This window comes from Salmo trutta, chromosome 4 (genome assembly GCF_901001165.1).
Source record: "Salmo trutta chromosome 4, fSalTru1.1, whole genome shotgun sequence".
NCBI classification, from domain to species: Eukaryota; Metazoa; Chordata; class Actinopteri; order Salmoniformes; family Salmonidae; genus Salmo; species Salmo trutta.
In genome coordinates, this window is record NC_042960.1 from 52,850,101 (window position 1) to 52,875,962 (window position 25,862).

The 25,862-nt window shown below is 42.2% G+C and overlaps 1 protein-coding gene across 2 annotated transcripts in view; it reads left to right on the top strand.

Annotated features, from left to right (window-relative positions):
• tle5 (TLE family member 5, transcriptional modulator) overlaps window positions 1-25,862 on the top strand; it is a 43,045-nt gene that overhangs the window by 11,421 nt on the left and 5,762 nt on the right. For both annotated transcript variants that reach the window (XM_029751276.1, XM_029751277.1), the window contains exons 2-4: window positions 18,548-18,636; window positions 21,353-21,416; window positions 25,189-25,233. In XM_029751276.1, the coding sequence (XP_029607136.1) occupies window positions 18,548-18,636; window positions 21,353-21,416; window positions 25,189-25,233 (198 nt within the window). The remainder of the gene's footprint in view (window positions 1-18,547; window positions 18,637-21,352; window positions 21,417-25,188; window positions 25,234-25,862) is intronic.

The following is a 25,862-nucleotide window of genomic DNA, read 5'->3' on the forward strand; positions in this document are numbered from 1 at the left end:
ATGAAGGAAGTGTGATCATAATCATTAGAATATTTTAGCCATCCGCAGTGGAAGACGTCCTAAAATCCCCCCAGCCTTCAGATGTGTGCTCAACAGCGCACTTTCACTTGAGATGCATGTGTTATGGTAGTGTTATGATAGTGAACTTGTCATTTCAAAAAGTTTAGCTTAGTTGAATTGCTGCTTTGCGATCTATTAACAGCAAGGGTTGCATTAAATATACACTTTTTTTACGTGTGCATTTGGCGATGTTCAATTCATTGTCGCAACATATAAACAAAAGCATCCACCGTGAAAGTTTATACATGTAGGCCCTTCATATATAGGCTTTGCACAGCACATTTGTTTTAAGCATTAATTTATTGAATCAATTGTTTTCTTGCTCAAACTTCGAGCAACACCTGTTATCCTTGGACATGTCTCTCAAAACATAGGGATGTCGAGTCGCACAGGACTAGTAGTATCAGAGGACCTTGGAGTTAGTAGGTTTTCGGCTGGAATTTTCGGCAGATTCGGATGGGACTTAAATTACTGATGTGGTAGTTTCTGCTCGTGCACATAATTATCTCCCCCAATAAAACTACTCCTGTGCAAATGAGGTTTAAGAAAGCGAATGTGCTTACAGTCCAGGCGGTAGTGTAGCAGTTACAGCATGATCTCTCATCTTTCAAGCCCCTGTTACCAGCACCAGGTGTTTCAACCCAGGTGTATTTGCATACATTTGGTTGTGAGTGATAAGCAGATGATGGATAAAGCTATTTCTGCTGTAAGTAGAACCCACAGAACAGCTTGTCGCCGCTGCTAAATGTGGCAATATGGGAGTAAAATCTCAAACCTATAGACAATACAAGAAGTTTGGCCTTGATTCACAGGTACATGATCACACACACACACACACACACACACCCCGCTTGTTTCGCTTTATCATGAGTTTCCTCCCAGATCTGATGCCGTGGTGGGAGGGTTGGGGCAGAGGATGCACAGGCATTATTAAGGCCACTTGAATTAATAGTACAGCCCCCAGCCTTTTTATCCAAAGCCTCCAACGGGAGAGGGGGGGGTTAAATCCCTGGTCCCCTGTATCGCCCATTAAACAAACTCCCACCCACCCCTGCTCAATCGCTCACTCTCTCGCTGTCTCTCACACACACACACACAAGGGTGCCATCTTCACCTTTCTCTAGCCAAAGCTGACATCCACTCGTCAATGCACTAATGATTGCACACCCATTTTAAAATAAAGATTTCCCGTGTCTTTCACACTCTCCTACTCACCCATACACAACCTCAATAACAGACATGTCTTAAAACACACACAGATATCCTTAGTGGCTTCAATGGTCTCATCTGCATTCTGTTTTTTTGAACAAATTAAATGTGGAGCTTGACACACACACAGCCAGCAGATGTCAGGGCTGCTCATTAGTATGCCAGAGGGCCCAGTGCCCCACCAACCCCGCGGGGGGGCACAGCTATTGAGGGCTGAGTGCAGGCCACGGGTCACAGGTGATATGGATTTTTGTGGGGGGCCACACTGGCTGGTTATCAAGTGACTATGGGGTTGGGGGATTGGGACAGTCTCCAATTCCCCATCATGAACACACATTCTATGCAGGGTATGCACACCATACACCTCTCCCCATCCTGGGTTCATACGTCCCAGTTATGGAGGACTAACACACGAGACTGGTTCTGCCCCCCAAAAAACATTTTATTTCACTAAAAGCAATTTCAGTGATTGCCAACTAGATGAAATGCTAAGGCTAAATAGTGTTGAAAATGTGACTTTGCCATTGCTGCAAGTGAGTATGTAAAAAAATATATATTTTGAGCTCCTGGTTAGAATTCATTACTTCTCAAATCCTTAGAGAAGTGAAAGAACCACAGCATTTATATTGTGCTACCTGAAAGAGTTGTTTCTCTTATTATTCAGAGACCTGAAGATTGCATGAAGAGACACCTGTTACCGCCCATCTGGCCGCTCTCTCTGAGTGATGTGTGGGGGTATATTTTATGAGCCTCTGTTTTATGTGTTCATAAATGATTGCATGCTTTGTTTGTGTGGGTTGGCCTTTTGTTGTCTGCATACCTTATTCCCGAATCTGTGTGTGTGTGTGTGTGTGTGTGTGTGTGTGTGTGTGAGGAGAAAGAAAAGGACAAAGTGGAGGATGATGAAAGGGAGAAAGCAGAGCATGATGAGGATGTTTGTATGTGTGTGTGTGTGTCAGTGAGGGTACAAGCAGTATGTGTGGGAGTGTGTGAGAAGGGGGGTTAGAAGTGGAGCAGTGCCTCCATCAGTATTCAGCAGTGGCTGTGTGGGTGTGGGGGGGGTGTAACCGCACCCCTGAGCAGAGCACTGGACTGGAACAAAGCGGCTAGGCGAGGGGGCTTTTGATTGGCCAACCCCGGCACAGGCCCCAGACCTGCCAGAACACAGGCACTGCGGAGACCAGACAAGAAGAGAATTAGCTGTACTCTCTCCCTTCATACACGCAAGGCAGGAGAAAGACTTGAGCAACAAAACACCTAATCTTGGAGCTCATTGAAAACCCCAGAGATCTATGGCAGGAAGCACTCCCAGACTGGACTGGTAGTGCCCAGGGTTAGGCTGTGGGCCAGCTGGGTCTAACTAGCCAGGTAGCTACCTTCGTTGTTTAGCAGATAGGAGTCAGGGTCCAGAGGGAGCATTTTAGTGTCCGATGCATGTCAGGCCTTCCAGCCTTCTGCTTTCATTGTCCATTTTTTATTTGTTTCTGAAGCTGGGAGTAATCATTGTACTGCCCTTTTGGACCCTTGTAAGTAATAACCTTGCTTTTTAGAACGAGACATCAATCACAGGCACAACCACACACTCTCTAATCTCACAGCCTCCTTCACCAGGATATTTTGAATCTTGCCCATGGTCTCCAAACCTACAGCCCTGTTGCCCTCACTGCTTTCCCCGCTCGTGACAAATTTCCCCTTGCGTGGCTGTCTCCTTCGGCTTGTTACAGCCCCTGTGCTCTTGCCCTGGCTTGTGTGTGCTGGTATGCCCTCCATGTCATTGCGTTGTGCGTTTTGACTGCCATTCTTGGCCGGCTTTGCGGTGGGGTGGGGGCAGCCTATGTTTGCGAGTGCACTTCACTAGAAGTGATAAAAGTAGAATAATCACATTTTAAAGCATCTTAACGAGGTCAAATCAGCTGGGCTCAGGGTGGGGGATAACTGCGTCTCTGGAATGGGGGTAAGCCCCAGCCTGGTCCATGGCGATAATAATCAAATTCCTGGCCCAAACTGGATTAGACTCCCTGTTGCTGTGTCTAAAGCCCAGTCCGGCACTTAAGACACAATCCAATTCCTCAGCCCCTAACATGCAGGGGTTAGCCCTGAGCCAGCCAGCTCACGCTCACCACTGGGTACACTGCTTTACAACCTCTACGCTGGGGCGGTTAGATGGAATTGTTTGTGGGAGCTCTTCTTGGATGGAAGATCTTATCGTCCGTTGTAGTATATTCCCTGTTATGTAGGTCTGTGTGCAAGGCTGTAACTTTGGTGGATATTGGGGGGGGGGTCAGAGTCAATGAGTTCCGGTGTCAACACACCTCCAGGGTGGTCCAAGGGCATGCCACCCCCCCACACCAATGTTTCTGTATTACTTTAAACTGTGTTCTTACTCTTAAGTTCAGAAAGTCACCACCCCTTTAGCGGCATTTAAATGTCAACCCATTATTCTATTTGTGTACCCTTTACTACGCTTGTCTAGTATATGGTCTTGAATAACTCGTTTCTTATACCAAGTTCATTTAAAAGGAGTCGAGGCAGTCTGAGTCCAGAAACTTCTTACTTGGTTACATAATTTAATTGCTGTATTAATTCATAAAATATTTCAGTGACAGTCAAAACCTAATGCTTCAATATGGATCAAGCAGTAGACTTCAACATGAACATCAGTATGGCGTCATGCTCAAGCAATAGATTAAAAAAAATACATAGCAACAACTCATCATTCACCATAAAGTAAAAAACATACACATTCAAAACAGTCAATAACTGGTTGCAACCTTATACAAAGGTGGGCATATAGTGGTACAGAGAGGGGTCAGCTCTACAGCCTCAATTTACTTAAATGCACCAAATACCTGTTTATGCGGGTCACTGGCAGAAATGACATTTGGGCATATTGTTTTCCTATCTATGGTATCCAGCTTCTCCTGGTGGATATGACAGACGGCAACAGTTCAATCTGCTTTGTGTCATTGTTAAGAGCAGCCACGTCTTCAATCTCCATGACAACCAAATGAAATCAAAATGCAGGCAACAACATTTGTTATAGCACTTGGGCTACAGTCAGTGAAGATGAGTTGAACTGATAGTGCTTTTATAACTCAAATTCTCACCTGATGACCTGTTCGTCCTCTCCCTGTCTCAACGTGAGCGGTGCTCTCTCTCTCTCTCCTATCTTTGAACCCTGCCATAATCACATGACCAAATACCATTATAATATGGGGGGAAAATGGATGGCCTTAACAATGATTGGGTTAGCTTATTAAGCAGAATTCTTTTCTTTTTATTAGCTAAATTATTTATTTACTATGTGGCAATAGCTATAGCTAGTGTCATGACGTTGCCAGGTTGGGGGTGGTTTATGACCCCCCCCCCTTCCCCCCCGTAAATCCCTTTTCTCTCCACTCTACAGAATGGTCTCTTGGAAAGCCCTTTGTTAACATAGAGAGAGTATTGTAACATCAAAAGGTTGGGGGAAAGAACAATCTTTAGGTAATCCAACCAGTTGAAAGTATCCGTTGGTACTTAAAGAATATGATGTCAGATCAGTTGTCGTCTGAGACATTATTACTGATGATAGGATGACAAACTGTATCTTGGAAAGTCTACACATTCTAGTTATCAGATTCACCTAGAATCAACTTAAATGTTTAAATATGAAACTATTTGTGAAAAGATTAAATGTAGTTTTAGTTTTTAAAATGAGAGAATTGTTTTCATAAGAAAAAAATGCTCAATCAGTGGCCACGCCCACGTGAATGGTTGGAAATGAACCAACCCCTTTTCTCCATTTCTATAAGAGCCCCTGTGACCCAATTGACGGCGAACTAAGCCAACCTCAGCGTGAGCTCTGGTTGCAAATGGTTGAACGAAATTAACATTGTGTTCCCGACGACGTGAGGACTGATGTTCATACGTTTAGAAGGGCGAATTTCAACATGGAGGTGACGATCGCCACGCTGGAAGGATGAATTTCGACAATACCAGCCAGAATATAGCATGAGCTTATAGTATGGCAACTTGGTATGAACTTTGAACTCTTATTCACTAAAGAAGTGATACAACCTAGACGTCGAGTTTTCAGCAGCCGCTGTAAATGTGTGTGGCCTAGGAAAGGACGAACCATCTCTTCAGAAAGACTGGGTACTACAACGTATCCGTTCTACCACACGACGACAGACTACAACGTATCCGCCCAGAAATATTCTTCAAAGGACAAGGGAGATCTCTGCTGGGCAACCCAGCCTTCCATCTTTGGCCAATCTATTAAAGCGCAGCTCAGAGTAAATATATTTCTTTCATTTTCTTTTTCCGAATGGGTGGTTATTTAGAATGCATAAGATTCTGATTTACGATGGCATAGCTTCATAAGGTAAGGCTTTCATTCAAACCCACCCCTCTTTCTTTGTATAACCAGCCGTCATATCAGTTTATTCCGCTAGGGATGTTTTCTTTTATGACATAATTAGTAATCAATGTATGATCCTTCCTGTGTATATGTAATTCTGTGTGATTATTTAGTTAATAAATAAAAAAAATGGTATTGCTGATTCAACTTGTTAGCCAGGGTTAGTGAAGATAACCAAGAATTTACGACGTTCAGATGAGACTGAATAAGGTGACGATTAATAATTGACTGCTGATATAAAAGATTACCAGGTCTTTAAGAGTTTATTCGGAAGACAACAGCTCTATAAACATTCTTCTATGGTGCCCCGACTTCCTAGTTAATTACCTTTACATGATTAGTTTAATCAGGTAATATTAATTACAGAATTGATTTTATAAAATAGCATGTCATATCATTTAATCCATAGCAAAGACACAACACTAGCTAGCTCACTACATAGTGCCAGTCTATTCTGAATTGTACAGTGAAGTTAGCTAGCTAGCTATGTAGCCATTCATTCAGTTAGTTCTCAGTACTACTCCCAAAAATATTATGTCCTGCACTTTTATCCTCTTTGACCTCTATTTAACTTCTTATGGCTCAAATCCCGTTAACGGGATCGATTTTACAACATCCGGTGAAATGGCAGAGCGCCAAATTCCAAAGAAAATATAAAAAATATTTAACTTTATTACATTCACAAGTGCAATACACCAAATTAAAGCTGAACTTAATCTTAAAGCTGAACTTAATCTTAATCTAGCCACCGTGTCAGATTTCAAAAAGGCTTTACGGCGAAAGCAAACCATGCTATTATCTGAGGACAGCACCCCATCAAACAAACAGACAATCATATTTCATCCCGCCAGTTATTTCCCGCCAGAAATAACGCTATAATTCATGCCTTACCTTTGACAAGCTTCTTCTGTTGGCACTCCAATATGTCCCATAAACATCACAAATGGTCCTTTTGTTCGATTAATTCCGTTGTTATATATCCAAAATGTCCATTTATTTGGCGCGTTTGATCCAGAAAAACACCGGTTCCAACTCCCGCAACATGACTACAAAATATCTCATAAATTACCTGTAATCTTTGTCCAAACATTTCAAACAACTTTCCTAATACAACTTTAGGTATTTTTTTTACGTAAATAATCGATAACATTTTAGACGGGATAAACTGCGTTCAATACCGGAGGAAAACAAAGTGGAGCGTGCTTTTCAGGTCACGCGCCTCTATCAAACAGTACACTTCACTCTACCCTCGTTCTGAACAGGGCTACTTCTTCATTACACAAAGGAAAAACGTCAACCAATTTCTAAAGACTGTTGACATCCAGTGGAAGCGATATGAACTGCAAGCAACTACCTTTAGAATTCTAGATTCTCAATGAAAACCCATTGAAAAGAGTGACCTCAAATATTTTTTTTCCTGGATGGTTTGTCCTCGGGGGTTTCGCCTGCCAAATAAGTTCTGTTATACTCACAGACATTCAAACAGTTTCAGAAACTTTAGAGTTTTCTATCCAAATCTACCAATTATATGCATATCCTAGCTTCTGGGCCTGAGTAGCGGGCAGTTAACTTTGGGCACACTTTTAATCCGGATGTGAAAATGGCGCCCCCAAGCCATAAATTAAAGGCTCTAGCTACTTTTTCACTAGAGTGAACACTGACTCACTGAGTGCTGCTCATTTGAAACTGCAGATACTGTGCTAGCTAGCCATCTAACGTTAGCCTAGCTAAAATAGACAACTCAGCATTGCATCAGTCGGTACAACTCTTTACACAATCTCATCACTGATAGTTTACTAGTTTCACAACATAGGAATACATTTATGAAATGTTCATGAACTTTTACTTGTTTTTAATGTTCAAACATTTATACATGGGGACACTCATGAATATAGCTGCCCAGGGCTAGAGACTAACTTTTTTCATCATACCAGAATCGTCCCGAAGTGCAATTTCAACCATCCCAAATTAACATTTGTTGTTTATTTTTGTTTTGAAATGCCAACATGGGTTTATTCATGGACCTAGGTCATTCAGTGATTTTTAAACGGCTAATAAGGGTACTACTGAAATAAATAAATAAATAAATGGGTCTGTCAAATGAGCAAGAAATTCACATAAAAAAAATGTGCGTATAAAAAGGCCAATACTGGAATAATATTCAAATAAAGGTTTCATAAAGGGACAGGCAACTGACAAAATAAAAGAACTTGAGTAAATGAGGGATACAAAGTAGGCTGTATTGAAAGCAGCTGTTTCCACACGGCTGGTTCGTGAGTTAATTAAGCAATAACATCCCATCATGCTTGGGGTGATGTATAAAAATGCCCAGTTGCCCATTATTTTGGCTACCATGGCTAGAAGAAGAGATCTCAGTGACTTTGAAAGACACTCTCAAAGGAGCATATGGGTTTAAAGTAGAGGTCGGCCGATTAGTTAGGGCCGATTTCACGTTTTCATAACAATCGGAAATCAGAATTTTTGGATGCCGATTTGGCCTTTAAAAATTTTTTCTAATAATTTACACCTTTATTTAACTTAGCAGTAAGAAGCCAAGGTAAGTTCTTACAAGGTAAGTTGCTAGCTAACATTAAACTTATCTTATAAAAAACAATCAATCAATCATAATCACTAGTTAACTACACATGGTTGATGATATTACTAGTTTATCTTCCCTGTCCTGCGTTGCATATAATCGCTTAGGTACACGTTGCTCCAACCATAAACATCAATGCCTTTCTTAAAATCAATACACAAGTATATATTTTTAAACCTGCGTATTTAGTTAATATTGCCTGCTAACATGAATTTATTTTAACTAGGGAAAATGTGGCACTTCTCTTGCAACAGACTCAGGGTATATGCATCAGTTTGGGCCAGCTGGCTAATTGCGAACTGTGAAGACTATTTCTTCCTAACAAAGAAAGCCGACTTCGCCAAACGGGGGATGATTTAACAAAAGCGCATTTGCGAAGAAAGCACAATCGTTGCATGACTGTACCTAACCATAAACATTAATGCCTTTCTTAAAATCAATACACTGAAGTATATATTTTTAAACCTGCATATTTAGCTAAAAGAAATCCAGGTTAGCAGGCAATATTAACCAGGTGAAATTGTGTCATTTCTCTTGCGTTCATTGCACACAGAGTCAGGGTATATGCAACAGTTTGGGCCGCCTGGCTCGTTACGAACTAATTTGCCAGAATTTTACGTAATTATGACATAACATTGAAGGTTGTGCAATGTAACAGCAATATTTAGACTAAGGGATGCCACCCGTTAGATAAAATACGGAAAGGTTCCGTATTTCACTGAAAGGAAAAACGTTTTGTTTTCGAGATGATAGTTTCCGGATTCAACCATATTAATGACCAAAGGCTCGTATTTCTGTATGTTATTGTGTTATAATTAAGTCTATGATTTGATAGAGCAGTCTGACTGAGCGGTGGTAGGCAGCAGTACGCTCGTAAGCATTCATTCAAACAGCACTTTCGTGCGTTTTGCCAGCAGCTCTTCGCTGTGCTTCAAGAATGGCGCTGTTTATGACTTCAAGCCTATCAACTCCCAAGATTAGGCTGGTGTAACCGATGTGAAATGGCTAGCTAGTTAGCGGGGTGCGCACTAATAGCGTTTCAAACGTCACTCGCTCTGAGACTTGGAGTAGTTGTTCCCCTTGCTCTGCATGGGTAACGCTGCTTCGAGGGTGGCTGTTGTCGATGTGTTCCTGGTTCGAGCCCAGGTAGGAGCGAGGAGAGGGACGGAAGCTATACTGTTCCACTGGCAATACTAAAGTGCCTATAAGAACATCCAATAGTCAAAGGTATATGAAATACAAATCGTATGGAGAGAAATAGTCCTATAATTCCTATAATAACTACAACCTAAAACTTCTTACCTGGAAATATTGAAGACGCATGTTAAAAGGAACCACCAGCTTTCATATGTTCTCATGTTCTGAGCAAGGAACTTAAACGTTAGCTTTCTTACATGGCACATATTGCACTTTTCTTTCTTCTCCAACACTTTGTTTTTGCATTATTTAAACCAAATTGAACATGTATCATTATTTATTTGAGGCTAAATTGATTTTATTGATGTATTATATTAAGTTAAAATAAGTGTTCATTCAGTATTGTTGTAATTGTCATTATTACAATTACATTTAAAAAATCGGTCGATTTAATCGGTATCAGCGTTTTTGGTCCTCCAATAATCGGTATCGGCGTTGAAAAAACGTAATCGGCCGACCTCTAGTTTAAAGTGTGTGGAATTTCTTGTGGAAGAATGTTGTTCCAGCCCTCCAATAGAGTTCCTGACACTTGTAGAATCTATGCCAGGGTGCATTGAAGCTGTTCTGGCTCATGGTGGCCCAACGCCCCATAAAGACACTTTATGTTGGTGTTTCCTTTATTTTGGCAGTTACCTGTACATAAATAATTTGTCTACATCTCAAAGTGTAGCCTATATGATAAGTCCACACCAATGCTGACATGAGGGAGGCGCCAGAAAATGTAACCAAACTTTTAATGAGACTTTTAATTACATAAATATAGGCTAAACGCCAGTCATGTTTGACAAATGTGATGTAGGATAATTAACATTCACGTCTAAAGGCTATATTCTGTTGACCCAGGCCTACTCGAGGCACAGTTTGTTCAGAATTAAATGGTCACGAGCGGAGAGAAAGGCCAGTGACTATTGCGCATCACCCATCACCCACCTTGCAATCTGAGAGGAGGCAGTCAGCATTTTGAAACTATTTAACCATAAATGTAATTGTTTTAAAACCTGGAGATTGTCATTTTCTGAGGCATGTCTTAGGCTTACCTTTCGAAGTAGCCTTGCCAAAGTAAGACCATAGAAATGTTGAGGGATTTTTTTATAAACACTTCCTTATGCCATTGTAACCAGCATTTCTTTCATGTTCTATTACTTTTCAAATCAACATTCTTTCATTATTCAACAGCCACTGCTGTGTGCGCATTGGTGTGCTTATAATGTGAAGAAATACACACATCAACATTTTAAGCTAAACGTTCTGATCTGTGGCATCAACCTCATTTGCATTTTTAACATGTTTTGATGCAAGCCCTACAGTGGTTGTATGGATTTTGGATCTATGATGCCAGAACCATCCCAGACATATTTTCTACGGCACGCCCTTAATTATGATCCCTGTAGCTACCTCTCCACAGCGAACACCACAAAGAGAGAGAGCAAGTGCGTGCCGCTGAACTGTTACTGCAGATCAAAGCAGTATGTCAGCCGGTTGCCTCTGGGGACCGGGCGCAACCGAAAGCATATTTGGTGGTTGGGGATCTAATCATATTCTGAACAAAAATATAAACGCAACATGTGAAGTGTTGGTTTCATGAGCTGAAATAAAAGATCCCAGAATTTTTCCATATGCACAAAAATGTATTTATCTAAAATGTTGTGCACAAATGTGTTTACATCCCTGTTAGTGAACATTTCTCCTTTGCCAAGATAATTAATCCACCTGACCGGTGTGGTATATCAAGAAGCTGATTAAACAGCATGATCATTACACAGGTGCACCTTGTGCTGGGGACAACAAAAGGCCACTCTAAAATGTGCAGTTTTGTCACACAACACAATGCCACAGATATCTAATTTTTTGAGGGAGCGTGCAATTGGCATGCTGACTGCAGGAATGTCCACCAGAGCTGTTGTCATTTTTGTTCAGTATACTTTTGTTTTGTAGAAAATGAGGAACTGAGTCAGTTTTAAAGCCACATAAAGCCAGTAGCTGCCTGGTGCTTTACAGTCTGAAAATGTTTTCAAATCCATCAAACTGATCATGTTATAATATTGGGGATGGGGTCAAATTTATGTGTTTCTAATATTGGGGGGGGGAGGCGTCTTGTCCCCGTCCCCCAAGTTACGCACATCTGTGTGCTATGTTTGTTTACTGTCGCTATAGGAGTCCATCTAAGGCAGTAAACAATTTGTGTTTCAGGTAGGTTTGTGTTAAGTGTTGTTCAAATGTCCATATGCGTTAGTAAACAGATTTGCGTTGCGTATCATATTTCCCTTATCCCCCTCTAATTATCTGTCTATGAGAGATTCCCTGCTGGTTCTGTTCCACCCTGAATGTGGTGATGCAGAAGTTGGTCATGGCAATATCCTGTCATTGGTGAATGATTAAACCCCCCCCCCCCCCTCCTCTCCTTACCGTGGAGATGTAAACAGGGAGCCGGAGCTCCAGGAAATGCAATCCCCACGCTGCTGTTCCCCTCAGGCAGGATTTACAATTGAGGAGGATGTTTTCTGATGATACTCTGTGTTATTGTCGGCGTGTGTGCGCATGCATGAAGCATAGCCTGTGGTCTGATCTGCCGAGCAGAAACAGGATTGGATTTGTAATCCTTGTTTAAGATAGACATTATGGTGCGGAGTAGATTTCACTTGGATTATATGTTGTTGTTTTTTTTTCAGTAGTTGGGCTGGGTGGGGGAGGAGGAAAGGGATGGGTGGGGGCTGCAAATTGCCTGAAATTATGAATCCCATGTAGTCAGTGAAGACTATTGCCCCACCAGAGCACAAAGCTTTTTTATGCTTTAATTGCGTCTCAAAGGAGTGGGGCAGAATCAAATTAGGGATTGTCCTACATTTTGGAGCTGTGTGTGAACAGTACTTGTGTGTGTTTGTGAGAGAGGCAGAGTAAAAGTAGGCTGGATTTATTTATGTATGCGTGTGCATGATTCATTCCAAGGACTAGGTGTTGGCTTCACTGGCAGCAGCAGAGCATCTTTATGGAGGCTTATCTCTCTCTGCATTGAGACGTGCTGACTTCACAAACTAAAACACACATTTGCGCACTTACACACTCATACTTACAATACACATTCTCACATGCACGTACACACATGCACACACGTTTTACGCTCTCACAGCGAGCAGGCACCTTTTTTCGTCACACCAGATGGCATGTGTCACAATATTACGGCAGTATTTCATTAACATTATGTGCATCCATCTGTTGTGTGCTCTAAGGCCCCATAGAGACTCTTGTTTCGGTTACTTTGCAGCACTGCACCATCAACAGTAGACTCAGTACTACTGCATGTTTATATAGCCTGGAGTACCTCAAATCGAATCAGTTTATTGGTTGCGTACACAGATTTGCTGATGTTATCGCCGGTGCAGCGAAATGCTTATGTTTCTAGTTCCAGCAGTTCAGTAATACCTAGCAATACAATAACAATACACACATAATCCAAAAAGTGAAAAATAAAAGTTTGTCATTTTGTAACGAGCAATATCAGAATGAGCAATGTCGAGGTATATAAATTCTGAGGCTATTGACTCCGATAACCTTTTGGTATATTAAGTGTTTGCACACTGTTACACACTGAGGAAGCCAGATTCCCTCCCCAGTCCTAGCTCTGTCTGGGGGCTACCTGCACCGTCAGGCTGACTATAGCCACGGTTTGCTTTGTCTTTGCAACGGTTGGCTGGATAGATGTTAAAGGTTAGATCAATTGGAAATTTGAGCCTGTAGGCTATGTTTGTGTAGAGATTTTGCTTAGTGATAACGATGATTGTAATGGATGAGGCCTACTTGTACGTAGCGGTTTTCACTTGGTCTCCAAGTGTTTTGATTGTAGGGAATGTGGCCTAGCATTTAGCCTTCCTTTGTCTTAGGATTGTTAACATACTGACTATCAAAAGTCTGTAAATCTTTTCAAAGTTAAAACGGGTTTGGCAAAACCTCAAGTCAGTCAATCTGTCGGATCTGGAACCAGCTGTGTTCTTTTTAGGAAAAGGTGTCTACTATTAGGCGTACCTCCTGACGTCACAGTATCTACAGCAAGACGGAGGGTGCACATTTCCAAACTGGTTGCATTGTTGAAATTATAAGGAAAATAATTGTATTCCAACATGTTGTAAGTGTTGTCCAAACTCCCAATGTAGTGAGACTCCTTTTTAGTGAAGAAGCCCATTTATGATTCATCACAAACATCAATTCTGCAATGTCTTGAATGGGATTCTGAATGTGACAGGTAATTTTTTTGTATAGCTGTTATTATTGCTGAAATTGCAGATTTGCAAAATAATATATGCAGTTATGCCTTGCTTTGAAACTCTTTAGAGTGGGAACATTTTAGAGATTTCCCACTTGACCCATTATGCAATCTGCAAAAAAATATATAAAACGTTCCTATTTGGGTATAAAGCTGCAGTGAGTCTGGCACAAAGACACAACTAAACTGAACAAAAAACGAAACACAACGTGACAATTTCAAAGATTTTACTGAGTTACAGTTCATATAAGGAAATCAGTCAATTGAAATTAATTTATTAGGCCCTAATCTATGGATTTCACTTGACTGGGAATACAGATACGCATCTGTTGGTAACAGATGCCTTCAATAAAAGGTAGGAGAAAACCAGTCAGTATCTGGTGTGACCACCATTTGCCTCAAGCTGCACGAGGCATCTCCTTCACATAGTTGATCAGGCTGTTGATTGTGGAATGTTGCCCCATTCCTCTTCAATGGCTGTGTAAAGTTTCTGGATATTGGCTAGAACTGAAACGCTGTTGTATGCGTTGATCCAGAGCATCCCAAACATGCTCATTGGGTGACATTTCTGAGAATGCAGGCCATTTTCAGCTTCCAGGAATTGTGTACAGATCCTTGCAACATGGGGCCGTGCATTGTCATGCTGAAACATGAGGTGATGGCGGCGGGTGAATGGCACGACAATGGGCTTCAGGATCTCATCACGGTATCTCTGTGCATTCAAATTACCATCGATAAAATGCAGTTGTGTTCGTTGTCTGTTGCTTATGCCTTCCCATACCATAACCAATGTTCCCTCTTAAGCCGCACACCTCCTCCAGGACTGCCATGCTGAAGAAATTCCAGGCCGCGCAGAGAAAGACTTCATTGAGTTCGCCCCATTAGTTTGTACTATTTAGATGTTTTTTTTCTGTGATCGAATCAACATCATAGCAGCCCCTTTTTCAATCCCCAAAAAAGAATCTAACTTTTCAAAATTCAGTCTGTGACTTTGTAGGCAGAGCCAAAGCGCAACAGTGTAGAATTCTATTGGCAGGTAGCCCACGAGTGGGCTTTCAATCACCCGTGAGTTAATGCATGTTTCAGAGCAGAGCGTGTGCACATTTATTGCTAATCTTTGCTAGTTAACGAGTAATTAACCCAATTATGGATAAGTATAGGTCAGCAATGGGGAGTTACTGCTTCCTACAAGAGCACAAAATGTGTAGGCTACATTTCAAGCTGTCTTTGAAAAGCCAGTCAGTTATAAAGCTTATGTCTTAATTAAAGGGGCAGTGTAGTATTTTCAGAGGCTTGAATATGCAAATCAACAGAGGGGTAGCCTACATTGTCTAATTCTCTGTATGGTAATAATAACTAATTTTATTTTGAAGTGGTTTCTTGCATCATACAATGTACAGTCACCTATTTGGCCCATGGTGTTACAGACCAAGTAAAAAAACATTCAAGCCCTTCATAATGTAAACTGTTTAAGTCTCATGCAATGTAGGCCAGCATTGAACACCAAATATAGGCTACTGTAGGTTATATATGTGAAAATGTTGTGGGATTTGCTCCATTGGTTTTGTTGGTATGCCTACATTATGCTTGATAGCCACAATCTATTGGCTATTGTCTATTGAGAGTCTATTGGCTACTGTCTAAAACTGTAGGGGTACAGCCTCAGTGGTCACTGTAAACGCGCACTGGAAGTTCTCGCAATGGTTATGGTGCACTCTGTTCACAACGTTGACATCAGCAAAACGCTCGCCCACATGACGCCACACACACAGTCTGCCATCTGTCCAGTACAGTTGTAACCAGGATTCATCCGTGAAGAGCACACTTCTCCAGTGTGCCAGTGGCAACCAACGGTGACAATTTTCCCACTGAACGCCGAACTGCACTCAGGCCAAGACCCTGGTGAGGACAACAAGCATGCAGATGTACTTCCACCGGGATTATTTCTGATAGTTTGTGCAGAAATTCTTAGCTTGTCCAAACCCAGTTTCATCAGCTGTCCAGGTGGCTGGTCTCAGACGATCCCACAGGTGAAAAAGCTGGATGTGGTGGTCTTGGGCTGGTGTGGTTGTGAGGCCAGTTGGACATACTGCCAAATTCTCTAAAACAACATTGGAGGCAGCTTATGGTAGAGAAATTAACACTCAATTCTGTGACAACAGCTCTGGTGAAATTCCTACAGTCAGCATGCCAATTGCACTTTCCCTCAACTTGAGACATCTGTGGCGCTGTGTGACAAAACTGCACATTTTAGAGTGGCCTTTTATTGTCCCCAGCACAAGGTGCACCTGTGTAATGATCACGCTGTTTAATCAGATTCCTGATATCACATACCTGTCAGGTGGATGGATTATCTTGGCGAAGGAGAAATGCTCACTGACAGGGATGTAAACAAATTTCTGCACATTTTAGAGATGCTTTTTGTGCGACTGGAACATTTCTGGGATATTTTATTTCAGCTCATGAAAAATGGGACCAGCACTTAACATGTTGCGTTTTATATTTTACATCCATTACCACCACTGCTTGTAAAGTGTAATGACCATACAATACCCACTCGTACTGTTGAGTCATTTCAGCAAACTATGACACCCACCATCTCAGATTTTTCTGAAATTGTTTCTGTAGTTAGAAACAGGTAAGATTGACATTCCTGAAACATTATTTTGTATACTTCTTTTAAAATCTGAAAATGTAAGCTAATTGATTGCACCCAAATTGGCCATTTTAACTTTATAGGATTCAAATAAGTTCAATAAATATAGTACCCTACATCCGATTTGGACAAAACTTCTTCCTACCAATGAGTAAGATGAGGGCCCCCCCAAAAAAAATTCTCCAGCCACCCACAGACCCCAGGCCAATCCCACCGCAACAACCAGTATACAGTATCAATTCTCTGTTTGACAAGTAGTATGATGCTGGGGCTTGGAGTATTGCTTCTTCATACCCTGTTCAGAGACATTAGTAATTGATGTCTCTTGCATTATTTACCATACAGTAGTTTGAAATTATCAGGTTTTGACCACTAGATGCCGCTGTTCCTGCTATACCACCACACTTGTCTATTGCGCTGGTCTCGTGTTTTTTTATGAACTAGATCACAACATTTCCATTGCAACTTTGAGTAGGAAACTAAGATTTGGCTCATAATGAAAGTAAATTGTGGTCATCCTCACAATTCAAGCCAGTCCTCCATAAAAGCAAATTTCACCATGAGGCCAACGGTGACTTTCTAAAACAGTTAGTTTAATGGCTGTGATTGGGGCTGCAGTTAGCCTCATGGTTAGAGCATTGGGCCAGTAACCGAAAGGTTGCTAGATTGAATCCGCGAGCTGACAAGGTAAAAATCTGTCGGTCTGCCCCTGAACAAGGCAGTTAACCTACTGTACCTAGGCTGTCATTGTAAATAAGAATTTGTTCTTAACTGACTTGCCTAGTAAAATAAAGGTTAAATAAATAAATAGGAGAAAACTGAGGATGGATCAACAACATTGTAGTTACTCCACAATACTAACCAAAATTACAGAATGAAAAGCATGAAGCCTGTACAAAAAAAAATATTCCTAAACATGCATCCTGTTTGCAATCAGGCACTAAAGTAATACTGCCAAAAATGTGGCAAAGAAATTAACTTTTTGTTCTGAATACAAAGCATTATGTTTGGGGCAAATCCAACACATCACTGAGAACCACTCTTCATATTTTCAAGCCTGGTGGTGGCTGCATCATGTTAAGGTTAAGGGGATGCTTGTCATTGGCAAGGACTAGGACGTTTATTAGGATTAAAAGAAACAACGGAGCCAAGCACAAAATCCTAGAGGGAAAACCTGGTTATCTGCTTTCCAACAGACACTGGGAGACAAATTCACCTTTCAGCAGTACGATTACCTAAAACACAAGGCCAAATATACACTGGAGATGCTTACCAAGACATTGAATGTTCCTGAGTGGCCTAGTTACAGTTTGACCTAAATTGGCTTAAATCTATAGCAAGGCTTGAAAATGGCTGTTTAGCAATGGTCAACATCCAACTTGACAGTTTCATTTTTTTAAATAATGAATATGCAAATATTGTACAATCTATGTGTGCAAAGCTCTTAGACTTACCCAGAAAGACTCACAGCTCTAATCATTGCCAAAGGTGGTTCTAACATGTATTGAATTATGGGTGTGACTACTTATCTATTCAAGATATATTTATTTTATTTTCCATCAATTTAAAAAAAAAAAAATGTTTCTTCCACTTTGGCGTTCAAGTATTTTGTGTAGGGTCATTGACAATTTAAATCCATTTTAATCGCACTTTGTAACACAATTTTTGGAGGAAAAATGTTGAGGGTGTGAATACTTTCTGAAGGCACTGTATTATTGCACACTCAGTCCATGCAACATTTTTACTTATGCTTGCCATAACAAATGTGTTGAATACTTATTGACTCAAGACATATCAGCTTTTCATTTTTTATTCATTGGTAAAAATGTCTACATAAATACACTGACATTATGGGGCAAGTGACACAATCTCAATTTAATCCATTTTAAAGTCTGGCTGTAACACAAAATGTGGAAAAAGTCAAGGCGTGTGAATGCTTTCTGAAGGTACTGTATCTGAATCCTACAATTTAAAATGGTACATTTGGGTGCAATCAATTGACTTAATTTCTCCGAAATGTTTCAACAGTAACTACAGAAACGATCATCTTAGATGGTTTCTGTCAATCCCCATGTGCTTTTTGAGATGGAACGACCCTAGTGTGAACCAGGCCAGACTAGTTGTATTTCACTGACGTGTTTTGATGGTGTTTGTCTGTCCGTCTTGCAGGCTTCATCGCAGCAGCTGAAATTCACAACCTCCGATTCGTGTGACCGAATCAAGGACGAGTTCCAGTTCCTCCAAGCACAATACCACAGGTATCCATTTAGCACTGTTTCTCACACAAACCCTTCAACCAAGGCTTATCTGAGGAACTAGGGGTTAAGATACTAAACCTGTCTGCCATTTGCGAATACTCTGAGCATAACCATATCTTTGTAGGTGAGTGTACAGATTAGAACACTTGAATTATATTCTGCTATGAGTTATGTTGCGTAAGTATACAGTGTGCAGTACTAGAGTACACTGCTGCACATAGTTCTGTGCAAAAGCCCACTGGAATAACCTACATGACTAGAATATCAAATAAATCACAGCAAGACTAATACATTTTATTTCACCCCACCGTTTAACCCCCTTCAGAGGCAGATGGAAGCAGTTGAAAGAATACGTATTCTAGGAGTGTGCTGTTGTTCCGGAGGAGAAGACATGAAAATAGGGCATATGTTTTAAGAGCAGACCAATGGATGTGTGTGTCAATTCTATTTAGAACCCTAGTCTAGAACTTTGTTCTCTTTCATGTAATAGAAATTACTGTTATTGATGTCCTGCTATAACCACAACCTAACAAGATTGGCAATTGCTAGATGGTACAAGGTCATTTATTTTTTACCTGGATTGAGATATACGAGAGTACAGTGTATTGCTCTGTTTGATTCATGACTAAATGTGTGGAGTTCGTGGATCTCATGTTACCCAAGGAAGGTTTCCACTTTATGGATTTCAAGCCTTTGAAGCAGCAGGGCTACAACTGCCTCTGATTCCCTCCGTCTATTTACCTGTGGTATAGGAACTAGGAAGTGTATTGGCTGAGGTTTTCTTTCCTCCCTGTTCTATTGAGCTTCATCAGAGGAGAAGCAGATAAAAGCCTGCATGTTTGTTCATTGTGTGAAATTTCTGTCTCTGATCATCAGTCCATTCCTAGTGTAGTAGGAACACCTCAGAGCCTGGGCTTTGGTGTGTAATTCCCCAGACAACCCACCGCCCCACCGTTTAACCCCCTTCAGAAGCAGTTGAAAGAATACCTTTTCTCTACGCCGTATTCAGAGCTTGCATACACGCTGCCTAATGATTTGAGCTGAGGAGCCATAGACGAGGCTTTGTAGAACGCTGCGTTCAGCCCTTTTAGGGAAATGTTCTGCAGGTGGTCTCCTGAGCACAGTAGTGAGCATTGTAACTGTCGTGCCCCCCCCCCCCCCCACATGCATAAATAGATCAGGGAATACATAAATCAAAATAAAGATGACAGCAGGAGCGATTTAGAGGCGGAAGGAGCGGCAATAAAACTCCATCAAAGTGTCGTTTGAGAGTGTCTCTCCGAGCCCCCGGGCCACCTCCACCAATCACATGCGCACAAAGACAATCACAATCCGCTCTCAGGTAGGGTGGCAGCAGGGGAGGCTGGTCGTCATGACAACCAACCCCTGTGTTTGCGCACGCGCTGCTGCAGATATTATTTTTTTAGGAGGAAAAAGCGATTTGGCTAAGTGAAGGCTGCAGGCGAAAGAGGAGTAGAGACGGACGGATGGAGGGAGAGAGGGAGCTGTCTGAATGAAATGCGCCCCCCTGAGCACTTGTTTGGTCAGAGAATCTGAGGACTGCTGTTGAATTGTAATGAGGTTTATTCTTTAAAGGAAAATATTTGTTTGTAAAAAGAACTAAATTTTAGATGTAAATGGCATGTTATAGAAGGGTCCAGACACCTGTTTTTTTGGTGATTTCACTTGTTTTTGGTAGACTTACCCCAAACAACGAATCACTTCCTCATTCTCGAGTTGTGCAGTATGAGGGCCCTGAAAAGACATGAACAAACACAAATGCCTCCTTTTCAAAAACTGCAAAGCTCTGTGTATTGTCATTGTGAATCTCATCCCTAATCTTCTAGTCCCCTATGCAGAAGTATAGAGCGGGTTTGTCCTTATAGTATAAACTTATGTTTATCAAAAACAAGTGAAATCACAAAGGTGTCTGGACCCATCTATAACATGGCATATACATCAGAAATAGAGATTTGGTTGTGAAAAAATAAATAAAGAATCCTTTAACCTTTTCACTTTGGGCTGAGTTAACGGCGCCACTGATGTGATCCCATTTGCATCAACTATTTTTCCATGTCAGTGACAGAATCAGCGGTGGCTATGAGCAGCATTTTCCCAGTTGGGAACAATGATGAGGATTCACCACAGCTAACGCTCTGCCTAATTTGAGTCTTCATTCACAGTGACGCGGACGGCACAGATCTAGATCCCAAAAACAATCTTAACGTAAACACACCATTATAAACCCTGGTCTGATATTCAGAACTGCTCCCTCCTGGTTAATGTTGATGCACTGGAACGCTCTACAGAGGGGGATGTCAACACCAACGCCATTCCAATATGAAAGCTTGTGATAAGTGGTGTGACAGTAGAGACTTGGCCTCCTTTGTCCTGTCACCTCCTGTAACTCTTGCAGCGAGCGCTGTGACATGATTACAGCTAATGGCTGTCTGCGACGCATCACAGAGCAGAGCTGCACATCCACGTCATCCACATCCACCAACCGTCCGCTTTTTATAGGCAGGACATTTAAATCACTCTGGGTGTGAATATGGGTATTTTATTAGGGTTTATTTGGGAGGCTTTTTTCTCTTTTGGTGGATTGACACCTTGTTAGATCCGATGAGGGAAGGATGAATTCATTTCCTGTCTTCCTGAAGAGGTATGAGTGATGCTTCCTGGAGCCTAAAGATTTTCTATTTTGATCTCTTTGCAGTTTGAAGCTGGAGTGTGACAAGCTGGCCAGTGAGAAGTCTGAGATGCAACGTCATTATATCATGGTGAGGTTTTTTTTGTGTGTCTGTGTTTGCCTGTGTCAGCCTGTGTGTGTGCTACTGTGTGAGTGACCCTGCTCTGTCAATGTCACTTTTTAAAAGGACATTATACTCAAATGCATTACAATGTAATGATGTTGACACCATCTGAAATATAACTGATGCACTGTAGGGAGATGAGGAGCAAGCGGTGGCTGTGCGCTCATGTGTGCGACTGCTAGGTCTGTTTGGTACATATACACTGAGTACAAAATATTAGGAACTGTTCTTTCCATGATGTAGACTGACCAGGTGAATCCAGGTGAAAGCTATGACCCCTTATTGATGTCATCATATCACTTCAATCAGTGTAGATTAAGGGGAGGAGACAGGTTAAAGAAGGATTGTTAAGCCTTGAGACAATTGAGACATAGGTGTGTGTATGGGTGCCATTCAGATGGTGAATGGGCATGACAAAAGGTTTAATTAAGTGCCTTTGAATGGGGTATAGTAGTAGGTGCCGGGCGCACCGGTTTGAGTGTGTGAAGAACTGCAGCGCTGCTGGGTTTTTCACGTTCCACGGTTTCCTGTGTGTATCAAGAATGGTCCACCCTCCAAAGGACATCCAGCCAGTGGTCGAAAACAGGTAATTGGTGAAAGAGGACAACGGAGGCTGACACGAATTGTGCAGAGCAACGGATGGGCTACAGTTAGTCAACTGACAGTCCAGTACAACATTGGTGCCCAAAGACCCATAAAACAATGCACAACTCGTCATACCTTGACACAAATGGGGTATGGCAGCCGACGACCTCAGCGTTCAACTATTTTCAGCAAAAAAACAAGAAACTGCGGTTCCAGTGGGCTAAGGAACGAAAACACTGGAGAATTGGAAAACATTGCCTGGTCTGATGAGTCCCGGGTTCCTGCTCTTTCAAGCTGATTGGAGGATTAGGGTATGGAGAAAACCACATGAATACTGTACATGCATCCATTATGCCATGTGTTGACATTACAGGCTGTTGGTGGTGGTGTGGGGTGTGTTTTCATGGCACTCATTGGTAGTCTTGAGCAATGTTTGAATGCCACAGGTAGGGCTGGGCGATATGACGATATAGACGTTATTCTATCGTCACACGATATATCGTTTCATATTATGCTCTATCGTTTATTTCGTTGTGTCGCAAATCGCACTCTTTACAGCAATATTTTTCGTCAATTGGACGTCGCTTTGCGTTTTTCACACATGTGCGGTGTGGAAGGAAATTTGCCACACAAACAAACATAGAGGAGAGTGAACGTGACACAGAGCACGGAGACACGGAGCTCGTACCTAAAAGAGGGGCTACTTCGGTCGCATGGACGTGGTTTGGGTATGAAAAGTCTGACACGGACCAGAAAACCGTCCTCTGCAAAATATGCTGCAGGCCGGTCCCGACAACAGGCTCAAACACAACTAACCTCTTACCACCTCCGCATGAATCATGTGAAACAGTACGGAGAGAGTCTACGGATGAGACCCAAAAAAGTACAGTTGAGTGGTCAAAACAAACCCCCGACTCAGACGTTGCAAGAGGCTTTTGCCCGCGGCACACCATATGGCAAAGAATCACGAAGATGGAAGGAGATAACAGCTGCGGTTACAACTTACATCTGCAAAGACATGGCCCCAATTTACACGGTCGAGAAACGGGCGATTCGTGAGTTGGTGCTAACACTCGACCCAATGTACCAAATGCAAATACCTTTTATTTGTTGAGTATAATCAAAATGTAATAAGAAATATGAGGTGATGGCAGCGGATGTGGTCATTTTATATAAATTATTTATTCATTGAATTGACAGAAAATATGTATATCGTGTTATGTATCGTTATCGGGATATGAAATGACCGATATGAGATTTTGGCCATATCGCCCAGCCCTAGCCACAGGATATCTGAACATCATTGCCAATCAGGTGCATCCCTCTGCAAATTGTTTTTTTTTTTTGTCTCAGGGAAGCTCATCTGAGTGCTTGTCATCCTCACCAGAGTCTTGACCTGACTGCAGACTGCTGGAAAAGTGTGCTCTTCATGGATGAATCCCGGTTTCAACTGTACTGGGCTGATGGCAGATGGTGTGTATGTCCTCATGTGGACAAGCGGTTTGCTGATGTCAACGTTGTGAACAGAGTGCCCCATGGTGGTGGTGGGGTTATGTTATGGGCAGGCATAAGCTAAGGACAATGAACACACTTGCATTTTATCGATGGCAATTTGAATGCACAGTTACCTTGACGAGTAACTGAGGCCAATAGTCGTGCCATTCATCTGCTGCCATCGCCTCATGTTTCAGCATGATAATGCACGGCCCTCTGTTGCAAGGATCTGTACACAATTCCTGGAAGCTGGAAATGTCCCAGTTCTTCCATGACCTGCATACTCACCAGACATGTCACCCATTGAGCATGTTTGGGATGCTCTGGATCTACACGTACGACAGTGTTTCCGCCAATATCCAGCAACTTCACACAGCCATTGAAGAGGATTGGGACAACATTCCACAGGCCACAATCAACAGTCTGATCATCTCTATGTGAAGGAGATGTGTCGTGCTGGGATACAGATGCATATCTATATTCCTAGTCATGTGAAATGATTAGGGCCTATTTCAGTTTACTGATTTCTTTATATGAACTGTTGCGTTTTTAATTTTTGATCAGTGTATATTTGGGGCACCGCTGCTAAATGAATATAGGGGAAACACTGCATTCATACCACCTACCACCACCTCTACAGGCAGGGGGATGTTTAACACTGCAACAATATGTCAACAAAACATATTTTCACCTTTTATTCTAGGACATTTTTTTACAACAAATTTAATTTGGCACCATTTCAGTCTAGCAACTACAACATACAGCAATATTGAAAATACCATCTTGCTCTTTTACCTTTGTCTCCTGTATATATTCTCCCACCCCTTCCTCTCTGTAGCCCTGTGCCCATCTCTCTCTCTCTCTCTCTCTCTCTCTTTTTTCCATGTCATTGTTCTCAGTCTTTCTGTCTCTCCTCCCTCTTATGATTCCTCCTCTAGTCTCATCTGTGGTCCTTTTGTCTCTGGTGTTGTCATCGTCTCTCTCTTCCCCCCAACACATACTCTCCACCTCTAGCTAATCTCATTGTCTCTGGCAAGGTCCGTGTAGCTGTCTGATTCTGTCTCTAATTGATCCATTGACTGGCTTAATCTCATCTAATCTGTGCAGCGCTGCACTCGTATCCATCAGCGGATCAGTGTGTGTGTGTAGCCCCAGCCTGGTCCACCCTCCCTTAATTGCCTATCGGGTTCCCCTGCATCGCCGGCTGCTATCGCCAGCACCTCCATTTCCCCAGCACTATAATTGCTTTAGGGATGTGCAGTTTGGGCTGGTCAGCCTGCACTCCCCGTCGCGCGCACGTGTGTTTTTGAACGCTGGAGCCTGTGCCCTCACAGACAGAGCTGGTGATTTAACAGGGCTAATGCTGAGCCACTGGCCTGCTCATTAACACCAAACACACACACACACACACCATCTCTTTCCGTCTCACAGCGACACAGGAGGACAACTGGGTGTGTGTGTGTGTGAAGGGTTTTACCTGGTGTAACAGTATTGACATGATGCATGACAACCAGGGGATGTCTCCTGTAGATGGCTCTGTGGGACAGAAGGAAATGCATATTGCTAGACAGTCTGTCTACACTTTACAGGACATGATGGAGTTTCCCTGTTTCTGTTATTATACTGTATAACAACGCCTCATCTTCCTTCTGCTTTACAGTACTATGAGATGTCCTATGGGCTGAACATCGAAATGCACAAGCAGGTAAGTCTCTCTCTGTCTACGTTAATAGGAAACCCTCCTTCAGCGGTGCTGTCGGAGATGGGAATCGGTTCTTATCATCATGCCCCCTGTAGACAGACAGTGAAACATCTCTCTCTGGCATCGCTGAGAAAACATCCCTATTCAGAGGGATTGTTCTAAAGGAAGGAGCAGTACAGTACTGCGCATTGTAAAGCTCTAGTCTCTGTATATTACTACATGGTCAGTGAAGAGTAGCATACTGCTGTCTAAGGGGCTAATCCGGTGCCTATAGATCGGGGGGGGGGGGGGTGGTAATTTATGGGCCGGCTACTGGGGGAGAGCGATGGGCCTCTGTGGACCCGGCCTTATCTGTGACCTTGTCTGGTGCGCTAAAAGATTGACGGCTCCTCCCTGACAGCCACACCGGCAGCAAAGAACACGCAGTGAAAAATCTAGTCGTGCACACACGCTCGAGAACACACACGCTCATACACACACAGCCCTCTTCCTCATGAGTACAATTCATCACCCCTATTCCTTTATTGGGCGGGGATGAAATATTTACAAAATCGGGGGGGCTGTGTGTGGATCCCCAATTATGTTAGCGCGTGTGTGTGCATGCTTTGTGTGCCTTTGTGTGTGTGTGTGTG